General features: G+C 60.2%; 1 protein-coding gene across 2 annotated transcripts in view; it reads right to left on the bottom strand.

Annotated features, from left to right (window-relative positions):
- The window catches only part of LOC117871393 (cGMP-dependent 3',5'-cyclic phosphodiesterase-like), a 370,986-nt gene that overhangs the window by 12,457 nt on the left and 342,007 nt on the right, over nucleotides 1-16,522 (bottom strand). For both annotated transcript variants that reach the window (XM_034759325.1, XM_034759326.1), the window contains 7 exons: nucleotides 13,612-13,723; nucleotides 7,842-7,881; nucleotides 5,843-5,906; nucleotides 3,801-3,879; nucleotides 3,234-3,411; nucleotides 1,127-1,239; nucleotides 313-390 (listed from right to left, as the gene is read on the bottom strand). In XM_034759325.1, the coding sequence (XP_034615216.1) occupies nucleotides 313-390; nucleotides 1,127-1,239; nucleotides 3,234-3,411; nucleotides 3,801-3,879; nucleotides 5,843-5,906; nucleotides 7,842-7,881; nucleotides 13,612-13,723 (664 nt within the window). The remainder of the gene's footprint in view (nucleotides 1-312; nucleotides 391-1,126; nucleotides 1,240-3,233; nucleotides 3,412-3,800; nucleotides 3,880-5,842; nucleotides 5,907-7,841; nucleotides 7,882-13,611; nucleotides 13,724-16,522) is intronic.

Raw genomic sequence — 16,522 nt, forward strand, 5'->3', positions numbered from 1 at the left:
GTGCGCTACTGCTCTATCGGGGTAATCAGAGGCTGTGACCCGGTTACACTGGGGCAAATCCAGAGTTTGCCCCTAAAATGCAGCCAGCTCTGGGGTGGAGCATGGCAGTAACACTGAGTGTGAAGCAGCCTGTAGGCAGAGGAGCGCAGACTGGCCCCTCCGGGGGGAACTAGAAGGAAGATGAGCCAGACACCCACGGCATCACCCATCCTCACCCACAGCTCAGTGCGGCTCCAGGGCTGCGGAGACGCAACAACCAGCCCCATGTCCCCAGCCGGCCCCACTCCCTGGGGAGCCCCCCCATCCTCTGACCTTCATGTGGTACATCATCATTTCATTGGCCACGTGGCTTCGGTACTGGGCTTCGTGGACCTTCTTGTAGAGCAGCGACTGGAGGGGAGGGAAGGAGAAGGCGATCAGAGCCCGGGCGGACGGGCTCCTGCTGCCCTTGGCTCTCCCGGGGCCTCAGCTCCCGCCCTGTGTGCTCAGCACGAGTCTTTCCAGGAACTCAGGCCTTTCAATCTCCCTAGGCCTAAGGCACGCAGCGCTGGGGTGCGCCTGAGCTCCAGCCCCCCGCTCCCCCGACCTGAACTCACACCCACATGGCCAGGCATCGCCTTCCATCTCTCCTAGGGTGCCGAGAGGCGACAAGGTTCACCGATGACCCAGCGTTATTTAAGGCTCCACTTGTCACTTGTAACTACGCTCCCCGCTCCATGTACAGCTGAAATGCAGCTGCCTCTGGGGTGGAACCCGACAGACAGTGTGCAGCCACACAACAGCTTGGGACAGGAAGGGAAGAAGAGTCTGGTGTCCAGTCGCAGGGAGGCAGAACACAGGCTAACCCTGCTCTGTGCTGAGACAGCAGCCTGGAAAGCACCATAGAGGGCAGGCGGTCTGCAAACGTCAGGCTTGGCTGGGGGGGGGGGCAGACGCTGTTGGGAGGTCGCTGGGTCCCCAGCCTTCCCCAACCCACTGCATCCAGCTTTCTCCAGCAAAAGACTTGGGGAGCTTGGCAGCTTCGAAGGCTGGGCCCGTGCCCAAGCCACCGAGAATCTGGCATGGGAATCCACCCCTCCTCCCCCGGGTGCTGGACCCACCCACGTGGGGCAGCCCCCCCGCTTACGTGGGCGATGCTGATCCCGCAGTAGATGGAGAAAGCCGTGGCCAGGTCCTCGTCGAACTTGCTGAACCAAGGCCCGTTGATCTTGTTGACCAGCTCTGCCACGCCGATGACCTCTGGAAGAACAGCGAGAGCCCAGCGTACTGACGTGACGACGCACAGGGAAACCCGGCTGCCCTGGGCTCCCAGCCATGTTCTGGCATGGGTCTGCCCAGGGCGCTGGTACAGAGGGGGTGGGGCTGGGACAGGGGGAGCCCGTCCCTCCCACCTTGTGCTCTAGCGACCCACAATCCCCAGCATTGAGCGAGCAAGTTCAGTTGGGAGAAAAGGTCAAAGCCCTGCGTGAAGCCAGCAATGGGGTGCCTGGCCAGAGGGTGTGTCCCTGGGTGGGGCACGGTGCGTCATACAGGGGTTGGTGGGGAGGCCAGCGAGGGGTTAAGCAAATCGGGTGGGGGGGGCGGGAAATTGAGTGGGGAGCACCACTGCCTGCCCTGAGGATTTGCTCCCCATGGCTGCTTGCAGACACTCTACGGCCGCCAGCAGGGATCGAACCGGGGACATTCAGAGCCTGCCTCTCCCACACCGCTCAGTCAGCTCCAGGCTGGCACTAGAGGGCGACATGCCCCAGGCGTGGGGATAGCAGGACCTGGGGGGAGGCAGCAGGGACTGACTGGCTGCTGGCAGTACCGGTGGGGGGTGTTTACCAACAGCATCGCCGGGCCGCTCGCCCTGGGTGGTTTGACTCACCAATATCACAGAGCCCCGAGGGCAGCCCGTGCCACCCTCCGGTCCCACAGGGGAAGGGCCGAGGCCGCCTGGCCGCTCACAGGAGGGCCAGAGTGTGATCCCACTGCAGCGCAGCGGGGGATGCAGGATGTTAATGTGGGGGCTGCCACTCGTCCCCCCGGAGATTGTCACTGCCGGGCCGGGCCAGCGTACGGTGCCAGGCAGGGAGCCCTGTGGCCGGAAGCGGGAGGCCGAGCGGTTTCGTTCGGCGAAGGGCAGGAGTTCAGCGCATGGCGCTGGGGGTCACTTATCAATGTGACACCCCACGAAGGAGCAGCAGCTGGGCTCCTCCCGGGGACACCTGTGTCTACAAGTGTCTGAGCGGGGCCAGGGGACTCCCAAGCACCAAACCCATGTTCTGGGGCTCCTCCCCGCTGGGGATCTCAAAGCACTTAGGGACACTTAGTTAAGCCTAACAATTAAGTTCCCAGTAAGGTGGCTACATAGACATGGGCCAGAACCTCAGCTGGTGTGATGCAGCGTAGCTCTGCTGACTTCCATGGAGATTTGCCAGTTAACACCCGCTGGGGATCGGGCCCAGATGTTCCGACAGGTGGGGAAACTGAGGCACCGGCTCAGTGGCTTGCCAAGGGACTCGCAGTGGGTTGGTAACAAACCCTCCTGAATCCCAGCCCTGTGCATTAGCCATGAGCTCACCCTGCTGCCCGAGTACAAAGGGCTGACATCAGGCTCCATCCAACCTTCGGGGTGTGGGACTCTCCCCCCAGGGGAAGGGCTGGGGTCTCCAACGCGCACGGCACTCAAACAAGACTCAGGGCAATTTAACTTCACTCCTCCCTTCTCACAGCCCGCCCCGTGACAAGGGTCAGTTCCATGCTCGTTATCTGAGGAGTGGGGAAACTGAGGCACGGAGCTGTCACGTGCCTTGTCCAAGATCACAGAGCAGGCCATAGGGGTCCTGCTACCACCACTAGAGTGGGGGTCCCTCATCCTCAGCACCGGCGGCGAATTAATACAGAGGCTGCTTCTTGACCGTCTCTCCTTCCCTTCGTCTCCAGCTGCTCTGACCCATCGCCAGGCTCCTCTTGGGAATGAGGAGCCAGGAGACTGGCGGAGGCAGCTGGAGACACGGCGGAGTCGGCCACACAGGGGCCTCCGCTGGATCCCAGCTTGGGGAACGCTGCTTTAGGAGAACACATGGCCAGGAACCACACCCTGGCGACCAAGCTGGGATCTGATGGGTCATTGCCCTTGTGTGGCGTCTAGGGAGGCGGCATCGAGGGAGCGCTTTGCCCAATGCCCGCGTGCCCTGGCAGCGCCCGGGGAGCTGCACCCCGATGCCCGGTGCTGCCCAGGTTCTCACCATGGCTCTCGTTCTTGATGGGGAAGCACAGGATGTTTCGGGTCCGGAAGCCGGTGCTGTCGTCCACCCCCCGGTAGAAGAGCGGGTGGGAATAGGCGTCTTTGATGTTGAGGATCTTCCCCGTCGTTGCCACGTGACCCGCGATGCCCTGATCCGCCGGGATGCGGATTTCGTAGCTCTGAGGGACGGGATTGACCGAGACGTTGGCCCCATGCTGCCCATCTCCGTCCAATCCTCCGTCCTCCCGGGGCTCAGGGAACCATCTCCCATCCCCATCTCCTGGGATTCGGTCCCATCTCCCTACCTTGCACCCTGCCCCTCGCCACCTCCATCTCCAGCCTCCACCCAGCCTCCCTGTCCCGGCCCTCATGCAGCAGCGCCCTCGGCCTGGCCTGGAGACCGCTCTCCTCCTCATGACCAGCCATCCCTGGTCTGGAGCGGGTGGCTCCAGCTGACCCCCTTGGCCTCACCTCGTCCTTGGGCCTGCTCCATCCTCCCGGGTCTGCCTACGCTACCACCCGCAGCTCCCTCTGCTGGCGGGCCCCAGGCCCTCCCGGGAGGGCTTACCTCGTCATCCACCACGCCCCCGTCAAACACCTTGGCCACCAGCTCATGGCTGAACGTGTCCAGCAGGAAAACGGAGCATCTGCAAGAGACAACCAGCCGCTCAGTCAGATCTCCACAGCAACCAGGCAGCCTTGGCCGCAGAGTACCGTCCAGTCCTGGGGCAAAGCCCATGGAAGGCAGCGGAACAACTCCCATTGACTTCCCTCGGCTTCGGACCAGGCCCACAGCCTCTCGTCAGCACATCTCCCCTTTGGATTCATTGATCCAGTGCCCCACCGTGAGACTAGGGATTCCCTTGATCCCGGCTTCTGTGGTCCCTGGTGATCCCATGGCATGGGGTGTTAGCGCCACAGTTCTGGCTACATTCCAGCTGGGGAACAACATTCGGCTTTCCTCAGTTTCCCCTACTCTCCCTTCTGGGCAAGGTGTTCTTCATCTCCTGTCCTAAACTACGCAGTGCTGTTGGGCACAGAGAAGCAGCTGCCACATTGCACCCCAGAAGTGGCTGCATTTCTGTGGTGGACAGAGATCCTTTTGGATAGATGTGAAACACTTTGGGTCCGTGTTGGATAAAATTAGCTGGTTTGCCAACAGCTGCATTATGTAGGCTTTCCAACCCTCCAGGACTGACCTGGAGTCTCCAGGAATTAAAGATTAATCTTTAATTAAAGGTTATGTCATGCAATGAAACCTCCAGGAATACACCCAAACAAAATTGGCAACCCTATGTGGGTGGCATATTCCTCTACCCTGGTCCCTTCCTGTGGCTATTCTCGTGGATAGGGGCTGATCTAGCCCTCTGCACTCAAAAGAAACAGGAAAATTAAAACATTTAAACACCACTTCCTGTTATATTTACAAATGCAGACACCTGAGAAGGAGAAAATTAAGATTGGAAGTGTGTAACCTTAACTGTGCCCCCCTGGGCCATGTAGCCTTAACTCTGCCCCACAGGCCATGTAACCTTAACTCCAGCCCCCAGGACACATACCCCTAACTCTGTCCCTGGGACATGAACCTTTAATGTTGCCCCTTCCCCTGGTGCATCTGCATCATTGTGCTGCAGTCGTTAGTCACACAATCATGTTCTATTTCTCAGCTGTTATATTGCACCGTAGGAGTCTCTCTCTGGGACACAAAGCTGCATGCCAGAAGCCAAAGAAAACACTTCTCCCCTGAGCCCTGCGTAGGCTGCATGTGGCTGAGTTTTGCCCAGCCCTAATCCTTGCAGGTGCTTGGGCTATTAGCCTGTGGGCCGAGCCCGTGTGAATCAGGCCCAGCGCTGCCCCCCTCAGGGCCAGCCTCGGGAGCGCAGGGTCAGACCCCGTGTTTGTACCTTTCTGGGGCTGGGGACCTCAGGTAGGGGCTTCCATGTGGCTGTGCAGCAGGTGAGTGAGCCTGGCACACTCCTGGGCTGGCGACAGCAACCCTCAAGCCCCTTGTGCTGCCTCTCCAGGGCACAGGGTAAGACGGGACTGGGGCGTGATCGTCACCTTGTTCCACGTGATGCGCTGGAGGGAGCAGGCAGCCGGGCAGCTGTGTTCTAAGTGCAGGCCTGAGCCCTGAGCCCCTGGCCTGGGCAGGATCTAGCCCAAGACCGTCCCAAGAGAGAGCCATGTTGATCAGAGAGGACAGGGCCTGGCCTCTCCTGAGCCCGGGGGGATGCCTGGAGCAGCAGCTCTGCCGGACCTGCTCCGATTCACGCCGGGGGACGCGAGAGGAGAGCCAGGCCCCGTCTCCATGCTCAGGAAGTCCGCAGGTTTGCTGCCCTATTGGGGTGTTGCACGGGGAGCGAGCGTGGGGGGGGGGGGATTTACACCGGGGAGCCGGACATCAGAGCTGTAAAAATAACCAGCGAGGAGCAGCTTTCCCACGGGATCAGCTGTTCCCGGCGCATGTCCCAGCCGCAGCAGAGATCGAGGAATGTGATGCCAGTGTGCATGCACACCTGGCCTCCTTGGGAGCAGGGGGCACCCGAGGGGCACCCAGCCTGACTCCCCACCCCCAGGGTAACGCCTCGCGCAGAGCAGCCGCTCACTCACATTTCGGCGTTGCTGAGATTCCGGGCTTCCGTGATGATCTCCTGGAGCAGCACCGACACATCGTCTGCGGGGGAGAAGCAGATGGTTTGGCAGCTCAGACCAGGCCCAGGCAGCGCGGGTAGGGGCAGGGAGGCTCTGGGGACTGGTGAGGGGACACAGAGCCCCTCACCTCTAGGCCTGAGCCCCCCGATGCTGAGCAAGAGGCCTCTCCAAGGGACGGCTCCGTGACCAGAGCTGGTGGCCTTGGGTCGTGGCGCATGGGTGTGACACCCCAAAGCAGGAGCTATGGGGTTAGGCCAAGGTCCTGGCCGTCAGCCCCATACCCGAGCCCATTGCGAGGATACCAGGCTGCAGCTCTGTAGGCCGAACATGTCAGGGTTCTAATCCCTGCCCCAATGCCAGCTCCCTCCACAGCAAGTCACTTCCCTGCCCCGTGCCTCAGTTTCCCCATCGGTACCAGGGACAGTGCCTCTTACTTACTCTGCAGGCCGGCTGGGAGGCTTGGCGAGATGCTCGGGGGATGAAGGAGGTGCTACATAGGTGGTGCGAGGGCCAGATTCTACTCGCCATGACACCAGGGTAAAGCCGGAGGGATGTCAGTGGGGCCCCCTGTGGTCACTGAGAACAGGAGCTAGCCCTTAGCACCGCTGTACAGCCCTTTAACATGGCCCTGGTGCCCTGACTCCATCCCTAGGCCTCTGGACACACGGACGTGGCTATTTGCCTTGTGGCTGCTTGAGCGCCCAGCCGGAGGAGCACTAGGTGCCACCAGCCCTCCCCGGTCAAGTGCCCTGGCAGGCTTCGCCCAGCCCCGGCTGTCGGGCAGTCATTTATCCCAGCCTCACACGGCCGGCGTCTGCCGGAGTTGGCTCTGGGGGCTGGCTCCGACGAGCCCTGCTCTTTGTGGGACTGTGTGCGCGCAGCAATCCGGCTCGGCCTTATCTACACCGCCTGCGTGTACAGCTGCGTTGCGCCGCGCCGCGCGGGTCCCACCGGCCTCGGAGAGGAGCCGAGTGAGGATGTCTGGGAGCACACAGCCAACTGGGGGCAGCCGTGCGAGAGCTGGGGAGGGGACGCCAGCCTGCTAAGCAGCTAACTAGATGGAGGCAGGCAGGCCTAATGGTTAGACACTAGCCTGTGACCGGGCACTTCTAACTTCCCCTTCCCCTTCGTTACGATGGGAATAGGGCCCGATTCGTGAAGCACAGAGGCGGTGGCCAGCGTCTCCAGCCCGTTGCAGAGCTTGGGGCTGGCCGTGCAGTCAGGAGCAGGACAGAGCCGACCCTCGCCTCCCCGGATGTTTAGAGCTGGTGGGGGAGGGACCTGTAGAGAGAGGCCAGCGTCCATGTGGCCCCTTAGTGGATACAACCAAAGCAGTGATTTCTAACTCCCCTCCCCCGCCAGCCAACGGGAAAACACCCCACGCGATGGCCGCCGGGTGTCCCCCGTGAGAAAGGGGCGGGAGGTTCTCAGCCCAGGCTGCACTGGGCGTTGCCCAGGTGATAACCCGCTGCGGATTGGCACGGGTGGTGGCAGCCATCCCAGGAAGGCCGGGGAGACTGGGCTCCTTATTCGTTAGTGTTTGGGGGTTTCCCTCGGGAGCCCAGCGCAGGGCAGCGCCCATGCCCTGTGGGGCAGACGGAAGGAGAGCTGGCCGGGGACGTCTTCGGGGTGCAGGGCTGAGTCTCCAGGATGTGAAGGACCAATCGTTGCTACCAGCTACAGCGGCTCTGTTAGCTCAGGCCCTGGGAGCCGTATTTCGGAGCTGAGAAGACAGGGCCGTGAGCCCTCTCTGAGTGATGCATGCAGGGAGGTTGCCGTGGATTTGTCATAGGGGGCTGTGTCCACTAGGAATGTGGCTTCCCAGCGGGCCCCCAGCCTGGCCCCAGCAAACCTGGGCCAGCTGAATGTGCAGACCTAGAGACGAAGGCCCAGCCGGCCCATCAGTGAGTCGGGCGCTAGCAGTACATGGCCTGTAGGAACAGAAAAAGCCACCTACCCAAGTGCGTAAACAGGTTCTTAGCCACTTGCAGGAGCGCCTGTGGGGGGGAAAGGAAATCTGGTTATCTGAGTTCATTATTGGAGTTAATTAGCCAAGTCTGCTCCCCTCCCCCACCCTGGGCTCAAGACCAGTCACCAGCCAAAGCTCACTTCCGTCTTCCTGCTTGTGACCTCCGCAGTCTGCTATAAATCCCCATGTTTCCGCCTAATTAGCCTTCATTATCTCCCACAAGCACCTGACACCCGCTGGCTCAGGGAGGGACGGACAGCGATCGGCAGCAGGGACACAGACAGGGAGCGGGCCTGAGCACTGGGTGTACAGAGAGCCCTGGCGAGCGGGATCACCCCCAGGGTGCTGCCTTCGGCTCAGCGGTGTTAGGGTAGCAGCGGAGATCAGGGCCCTACCGTGCTAGGCGCTGCACGTACACAGAGCGAGAGTCAGTCCCTGCCCCAGGGAGCTTACAGTCTACAGAAATGGCGGGAGGGGAAACTGAGGCACAGAGCGGGAACAGTGGCAAAGCTAGAAATGGAACCCAGATCTCCTGACCCCGCCCCCCCCATCCAGTGATCTAGCCACTAGGCCACACCACGTCCCCCACAGGGCATTCCGGGGAGTACAAGAGAAATGCTCAGAGGGACTAGGAGAGAGGAGGGCAGGACGACGCGGAGGTGACGGGACAGAGATGCTGTCCAAGGGGGATAAGCTTTGTGTCCTACCGGTGAGGGAAGTCACTGCTTTAACCGTAGCCCTGCGCTATTGGTGGGTTCCCCCCAAACCCCCGTTAATACACCTCTACCTCGATATAACACGACCCGATGTAACACGAATTCGGATCTAACGCGGTAAAGCAGCACTCCGGGGGGCGGGGGGGCTGCGCGCTCCGGCGGATCAAAGCAAGTTTGATATAACGCGGTTTCACCTATAACGCGGTAAGATTTTTTGGCTCCCGAGGACAGCCTTATATCGGGGTAGAGGTGTACCATCAAATGGTTTCTAAACATCTGTGGCTTCCCATTAATTCCCCCCTCACACACACACACACACACACCGCCCCCACCCATCACCCTGGGAGCAGCGGCCATCCTCAGGGCAGGAATAAGTTCGTCTCTGGGAGAGACTTTGCCTCTGTCAGGCATTAGGCCCAATCGGTGAAGTTATTTCCTGGTCCCCAGTGCAATGCTGATGCTATGCCCCATAGTGCCACTGGAGGGTGCCCCGAGCACGAGGCTGAAGCAGATGTTCACTACCGTTCGGGTGTGAGTCTGTGTGGTGGGGGGTTTGAGCAAGCCACATCAAGGAGTCGGCATGGGTCGGCCTGGCTGAGCGTGCAAAGGAGAGAGCATCAAGTGTGTAACCAACGCCAGCCCGTGTGACTGTGTGAGATCCCGGGTGTGTCAGTGAGCAAACACATGAGGGTATCCACCTGTGCGAGGGAGTGTGTCACCACTGGCGTGCCGGTGTACGCTTGGGTGTGCCAGCAGATGCGCGTGCAACCAGATGCCGTTGCCTGCAATAGTGCGAGGCGCGTAAGTGCATGTGACCCAGCGCTCGTGTGTACATACATGAGGGTGCCTGGGTGTGTTCACTAACCCTGAACTGCAGCAGATCCAAGCCCCCGGGAAGCAGGTTGGGTGTAGAACTGGGCGGGAAACAGTTTTCCCAGCCTGGAAATATTTTCCAGAGTTTGCAAGTTTTCACCTGACTGTGGACAAAAAGTCAGATTTGAACGTTTTTGCAAATCAAAAAACCAAAAATGTTTCGGCTTCGGTCAGTCCCAGTGGTTCCTTTCGCTCAGTTGGAAGGAACCATTTCCTTCGGATTGCAATTGTTTCTTCTTTAACCTTTTCTCAGTTGAATGAGCTTCAATGTCAAAGCAGAAAGCCGGGAAACTGGACTGTTCGGCTTTGAAAATGTGGAAACAAAACGTTTTGACAATTTCAGAACTTTTTTTTTTAATCAAACTTGTTGCCAGCCGGGAGATTTGCCAACATGGACCTGGTTTCCTGAACGGTTTCGACAAATCAGCATCGTTTGATGAAAAAAACGTTTGTCAAAAAGTGCCTGACCAGCCACTAGGGGGCAGCGTTACACACACAGTCCGTTACCCTCCTAGAACGCCAGCTTTGGAGTCTGCTGCACATGGGACGAGTGGCCACTCCCCAGCACCAGCCAAACTGAGACCCTAACCCAACCCAACTCCCTCCTGTCCCATTCTGGGGAAGCGCCATCTCTCTGCCCAGGGATCACCTGGGGCCAGTGTTATTATTAAACACCTCTGAACAAAGAAACCGCCTCTTGGGGAGGCGGAAATATGAACAATAGTGAAATCCTCCCTTTAGGTGCCTGCTGAGATGGGAGAGAGCAGCTGCATCCTGGCAAGCATGCCCATGCACCGGGCGCTTTGTGTAATAATAATAATAATCTGCCTCCATAAGGGCCTGCTTCCCACTTAAGGCACTGGACTAGGTCTCCAAAGATCTGGCTTTAATCCCTGGCTCTGCTACTGACCAGAGACAAGTCACTTTATTGCTGTGCCTCAGTTTCCCATCTGTAAACCGGGGCTGACGATTGTGTCTTGTCTACACAGTCAGTTCCCAAGGGCAGGGACCGTCTCTTACAATGTGTCCAAGCAGCGCCTGGCACAGTGGGGACCCAGTTTGATCTGGGCTGGTTGGCACCGCTGTTCCTTGGATCTGCTCCAAGCTGATACCTCCTTCTCCTCGCTTCACGCCCCCTAACGCCCAAAGAGGGTGATGCCTGAAAGGACTTGGGCCTGTCTAAGCACTAGCTCCGAGCCCTTCCGATGGTCAGCGTGTGCAGCTCTGCTTCCCTGTGGAAACGGGGCGATGCTGGCAAAGCAGCTTGGCACTAACGTCACATGGGCAGATGCTTCGGCGCAACTAGGCAGCTTTAGTCTTGTGGGACGCTGATACGGAATCAGCCCCGCTGATGTGCGTATGGACCGTTGCCCCCTGCTGGACGGTGCCGATGTGCGTAGAGACCGCTGCCCCCTGCTGGACAGTGCCAATGTGCATAGAGATCGCTCCCCCCTGCTGGACGGTGCCGATGTGCGTATAAACCGCTGCCCCCTGCTGAACGGTGCCGATGTGCGTATGGACCGCTGCCCCCTGCTGGATGGTGCCGATGTGCGTAGAGACCGCTGCCCCCCGCTGAATGGTGCCGATGTGCGTATGGACCACTGCTCCCCGCTGGATGGTGCCGGTGTGTGTAGAGATCACTGCCCGCCACTGGATGGTGCCAATATGCGTATGGATCACTGCCCCCTGCTGGATGGTGCCGATGTGCGTATGGATCACTGGCCCCTGCTGGATGGTGCCGATGTGCGTATGGACCGCTGCCCCCGCTGGATGGTGCCGATGTGCGTATGGACTGCTGCCCCCGCTGGATGGTGCCGATGTGCTTATGGACTGCTGCCCCCCGCTGGATGGTGCCGATGTGCGTATGGACCCCGTCATGATGCTGATGTGCGCATGCCCCGTGCTGGGTGGTGCTGAAGTGTGTATTCACCACTGCCCCCTGTTGCTGTGGCTAGGACGGGTCACACTCTAATGGCTGGGGTCCTGAGCAGAGGGCTAAGCCCCACCACCCCCAGTAAGAAAAGGTGATTCTCCTCTAGCTCATGTTGTCCGAGGTCTGCGTTTTACTGCCCGCACAGGACACCACAGGGGCCAGCGAGCCATTGTGAACATACCCCAGCGCCACGGGCGGCCAGGGGACAGGAGGCAGACAAGGGTGTTGGCAGGGCATCCCCCCTGTTCTCTGCATCCCTGTGGGTGGAGCGAGGCTCCTCCCGGCCGGCCTGCCCCTATCAGCTCTGGCCAGGGCATTTGCGATTCAGATCCACGTGTCCCGTTTAGCCAAGCATGGCAGCGTGGGCTCCTGAACTCGCCCCTCCCGGCCTGATGAGCGCCGTCAGAGCAGCGGGCCGCGGCGGGCTTGGGGGCTGAATGACAGGCGGAGTAATTAGCAGCACCATGACGGGGGAGGGGTGGGAGGGCTGCGGAGAGTGGAACTGCCTCATTTCTATCTGGCGCCGAGCTGGGACGGATGGGCTGATGGGCCTGTCCGGGCTAGGGGTGCCAGGTGTCCAGTTGAAAAGGGACCATCGCAGTGCCAGTTGGCACTGCTGATCGGGCCGTTAAAAATCTGGTTGGTGTGGGGCTTGCAGGCTCCCTGCCTGGCTCCACACGGCTCCTGGAAGCGTCCGGCATGTCCCTCCGGCTCCTAGGCATAGGGGCAGCCACGGGGGCTCCATGCACTGCCCCCGCCCTGAGTGCCGGCTCCACAGCTCCCATTGGCTGGGAACTGCGGCCAATGGGAGCTGCGGGGGTGGCGCCTGTGAACGGGGGCAGCGTGCAGAGCCCCCTGGCCATCCCTTCGCTTAGGAGCTGGAGGGATGGGATGCCACTTCCAGGAGCCACCTGAGGTAAGCATCACCCAGAGACCGTGCTCTTCATCCCCTCCTGTGCCCCAACCCCCTGCCCCAGCCCAGAGCCCCCTCGTGCCCCACCCCAGAACCCACACCTCCAGCTGGAGCCCTCAACCCCTCCCACACCCCAACCACCTGCCCCAGCCCAGTGAAAATGAGCGAGTGAGTGAGGGTGGGGGAGAGCGAGTCACGAAGGGAAGGGGGATGGAGTGAGCAGGGGCGGGGCCTCGGAGAAGGGGCGGGGCAGGGGGTGGGGCAAGTGTATTCGATTGTCTGCGATTAGAAAGTTGGCAGCCCTAGCCTGGGCGGATCCAGATGGGAAGTGTGACACCAGCAGAGGAAAGAGCAAAGTGGCCTGGCACAGCCCAGAGACCCGGCCAGGGGGCAGGGCAGAGGGGGTGGGTCAGACAGGTGCTGAGAGGCTGGATTCAGACTTGAGCTCTGGGGCATTGTCAGTCCTGGGGCAAGTCACTTCATCCTGGAAACTGGGGGCGAGGTTTCTCTACCTCACAGGTAGAACTTTCATCCATCCGTGCCTGCCAGGTGCTTAGATACAGCCAAGGAAAGTGTACAGATCACTGGGGTACAAACGTAGGTAACCCCACATGTCCAGACATGGGAAGCTCCCGATCTGGGGATGGGGATCCCCCCAAAATGTGTGGGACTGGACCTGCCTTTCCTGGCCTACAGGATAATCAGCTCTGAGTTTACCTGGAGACCTATGAAACATCCTCTCAACAACACTGTGACCTGCTCTCCGCTCTGGCCTCCGGAAGAGGGGGCGTTATGGGCCCCGCCACATGACAATGCTGGAGCCAGTCTGACAGCCCGTCCCTCCCCGCAAGCTTTTCCAGAGGAGATCCTGGCTTCAGAGACCCCTCCTCGGGATAGCAGGCCTCTCTAGGAGCTGGCCTACACGGCGGATAAGGGCCAGCTACTGCTACCAGTCAGTGGAATTTCCTCCCTTAGCTGAAGTTGTTGAGGCCTGCGCTGTGGAGCTCAAAGCCCAGGGGTCTAGCCCCATGTTGGCAGGGGGTTGAGAGTTGGGGCGCGGCCTGCTGTGGGTGCCTGGTTCAACCCCCTCAAATACCCGTCTTGCCCCATTCCCTCTCCCAGTGCAGCGATGACCCGGCACCTCCACTCGATGCCCCATGGCTCTCCGACGGAGCATGGACACTCAGTCCAGCCCCTGACCCCCATTGAAAGGCGGATGTAGCCAGCTGCCCCCACTCCCATATGCACTGCTGCAGCGGCCGCATGGCCCAGCCTGTTACATCCTGCAGCCGTGCGTAATGACCGAGCGAGCTGCCCTCTTACCTGGCACTCACACTTCAGTTTCTGCTCCTTCTGGAAGGCCAGCGTGCTGGTCAGGACGGTGGAGGTGTAGCAGAAGCAGTGTTGGATTCTGTGCTCGTCGGCCTCCGTGTAGCTGAGGCAAGAAGAGCGGCACGGTCAGAACAGGGACGGCGCGCGGTGGCTCCTGCGGCCAACGCCGCTCAGCTGGGGAGCCTGCCGGTGCTGCCTGTCCAGAGGAGATCCACCTCACTGACATGCAGCCACCTCTGGGGCAGGACATGGCAGCTGTTCCCCAGTGCACCGTGCATTCCCCTCCTCTCTCCTGGACTACTGCAATGCACTGCTCCAAGGCCCAGCTCCCCGGGCCCATCACTGCCCTGCCTCAGTTTCCCCAGCTGTAGGACAGGAATGCGGCAACTGACCCACCTCGCAACAGGGTGGGGGTGAGGATTCCTACACAGTCTATCAGGCCTCAGGTCAGGTCAGCTGGAATTTGCCCTCATCTGCTCCTGTCCCCTTCCCAAAACCCTGGCCTGGACCGGCCCTCTCGAACGGGCGGTGCCGACCTCGCCCATGAAACGGTGGCAGGCTACTGGCGGGATCAGGGAAGGAGGGGATGGGGCTTTGCTCTGTTGTTATTATTCAGCTCTGAATCCAAGTTTCAAGAAATGAATTACCCAGCGAGGGGGCTTCTCTGCCTGTGGATCAGGGAAACGCTTCACTGCGCCTTTAACTGGAGCTGGTGCCTGGCTCAGACAGCGCCCAAACCTGGCATGGACACTGAAGGCTCTGATCAGCAGCACAGCCCTTCCCCCGTCCTACACCCGCTTGGGTCCCAAGCACCAGGCAGTAAAGGCCCAGGGCACAATTCTACCCTGTCCTTCCTCTTGTGTCGTCACTGGAACATTTAGCTGAACACGACACCATTCTGAGTGGGAGCTTTTTTACATCCAAGTGGCATCTGGCAACACAGCCCCCCTGCTGCAGCGAGTTCCACCGGTTAACAACATGGTGCTCAATGGAGAGGTTCTTTGCATAGTGTGACGAAGTGGGACTGTTCTTATGTTTCCTCTGAATACTGTAGGGGTGCCTCAGTTTCCCCTATGCATTTCTTAAGTCTCTAGGTGGTGGGATAAGGGGGTGTAATTGTTGCAGAGCAAAGGGCCATTGTGCATAAATGGCCGACACTCTGTCTCCTGGCAACTAATGGCTGGGGCCCTTCCCCCCTGCAAGGTGATAGCTAAAGGTGTTGGGGAACAAAGGAATCAGGTCACCTCCTGGCCCCGGAAAGAGACAAAGGCCAGAGAGGAGGGGCTGGAGGGTGAGTCAGTTTGGAGCTGGCTGGGGACTTGTTCTCTGTACCTACAAGCTCTGTTTTAGACCATGTTCCTGTCATCTAATAAACCTGTTTTACTGGCTGGCTGAGTCACGTCTGACTGCGAAGTGGGGGGTGCAGGACCCTCTGGCTTCCCCAGGACCCCGCCTGGGCGGACTCGCTGTGGGAAGCGCACGGAGGGGCAGAGGATGCTGAATGCTCCAAGGTCAGGCCCAGGAAGGTGAAGCCGTGTGAGCTTCTTGCCCTGAAGAAGAGTCTGTTCACAGAGAGGAGACTTCCCCAGAGTCCTGCCTGGCTTCGTAGGGAGCAGTTCCAGAGCATCGCCCGGGGACGCCGTGACACATGGTGCTAGGGTTACACATATATGCCAGCTCACTCCATCGCGTGAGCCCTTGGTCTCCTCTCACGGAGTGGAGGAGAGACTGCTGGGTTTTCACTCCATCCTTCCTGGTTTAAAGACCCCGGTCCAATCCCCTCCACTCTTCCCCCGTATTAATTTTCTGCCTCCAGTATCTGATGCTACAGCCTGAGGCCAGGAAGTCCCTTGCCCCTCCTCACACCAGCCAAATGCTCTAATTAACGTCGCTCGAAGCATCTACGGAATCTCAAGACAGCTCGATTCCCTTTGGACCCGTGGCACCAATCAGTGGGGGGCTGATGCTCCCCCAGGGTTTTCGCACTTGCTCAGCGTTTCACAGGCCGCAAAGCCTGGCTGCTCTGAAGCAATGGCTCTGCCCGACCTCAGGCCAGCGGTCTCGCTATGGCTGCATGCCGGCCGCTGACATCCCAGCCACACTGATGGAGGAGCGGCCAGGCCGAATGGTGGCAAGCAGAATTGCACCCCGGCACGCCCCAGTTCGGCCTGCCGGCCCTGTACAGCATGTCGCAGGAGGTCTGCCAAGAACTCAGCTCCTAGCAGCACCGGCTCATGCACTGGGCGAATAAGACAGGGAGGCTCCCCGGCAAGACAGACTTGGGGTCCCTGTGGGAGGAGGAGGTGGGTGCATGGGGGCTGGAATGGGGTTGGGTCTGGGGGTACGCCCCTGCAATCCTAGGGTTACCATTCGTCCGGATTTCCCCGGACATGTCCGGCTTTTTTGAGTTAAAAATAGCATCCGGGGGGAATTTTTCAATGTCCGGATTTCCCCCCCATGCAGAGCGTGCGCGGCTTACAGGGCAGCCGACTGGATGGTGCCACTCGCACGGGGCTCCGGCAGCCAGAGCCCCTCCTCCACTTCCCCCCTCCTCTCCCCTGCAACTTGAGACCACTCCCCTCCTCTCTCTCCCTCCCTCCCCCCCCCTCCCCCCGCCCTGCATTCGCAGATCGGCGGCCGGCCGTTCGCCTCAGGCCTCCGGCCCTCTGGAGCTCCGACCCTGCTCCCCTCCCCCTACTGTCGAGCGCGCTGCTCTGCAGCACAGTAAGGGGACCAGGGGGCCAGAGAAGCGGCAGGGAGGTCCTGGGGCGGGGGTAGTCAAGAAACAGGGAGCAGGGGGGAGGGTTGGAGGGTCAGGAGTTCGGGGGGGGCTGTCTGGGGGTAGGGGGTGTAAGGCTTTGGGCAGTCAGAGTACAGGTGGGGGGGTCCCAGGAGGGGGCAT

The sequence above is a fragment of the Trachemys scripta genome, chromosome 1, assembly GCF_013100865.1.
Source record: "Trachemys scripta elegans isolate TJP31775 chromosome 1, CAS_Tse_1.0, whole genome shotgun sequence".
Classification (NCBI taxonomy): Eukaryota; Metazoa; Chordata; order Testudines; family Emydidae; genus Trachemys; species Trachemys scripta.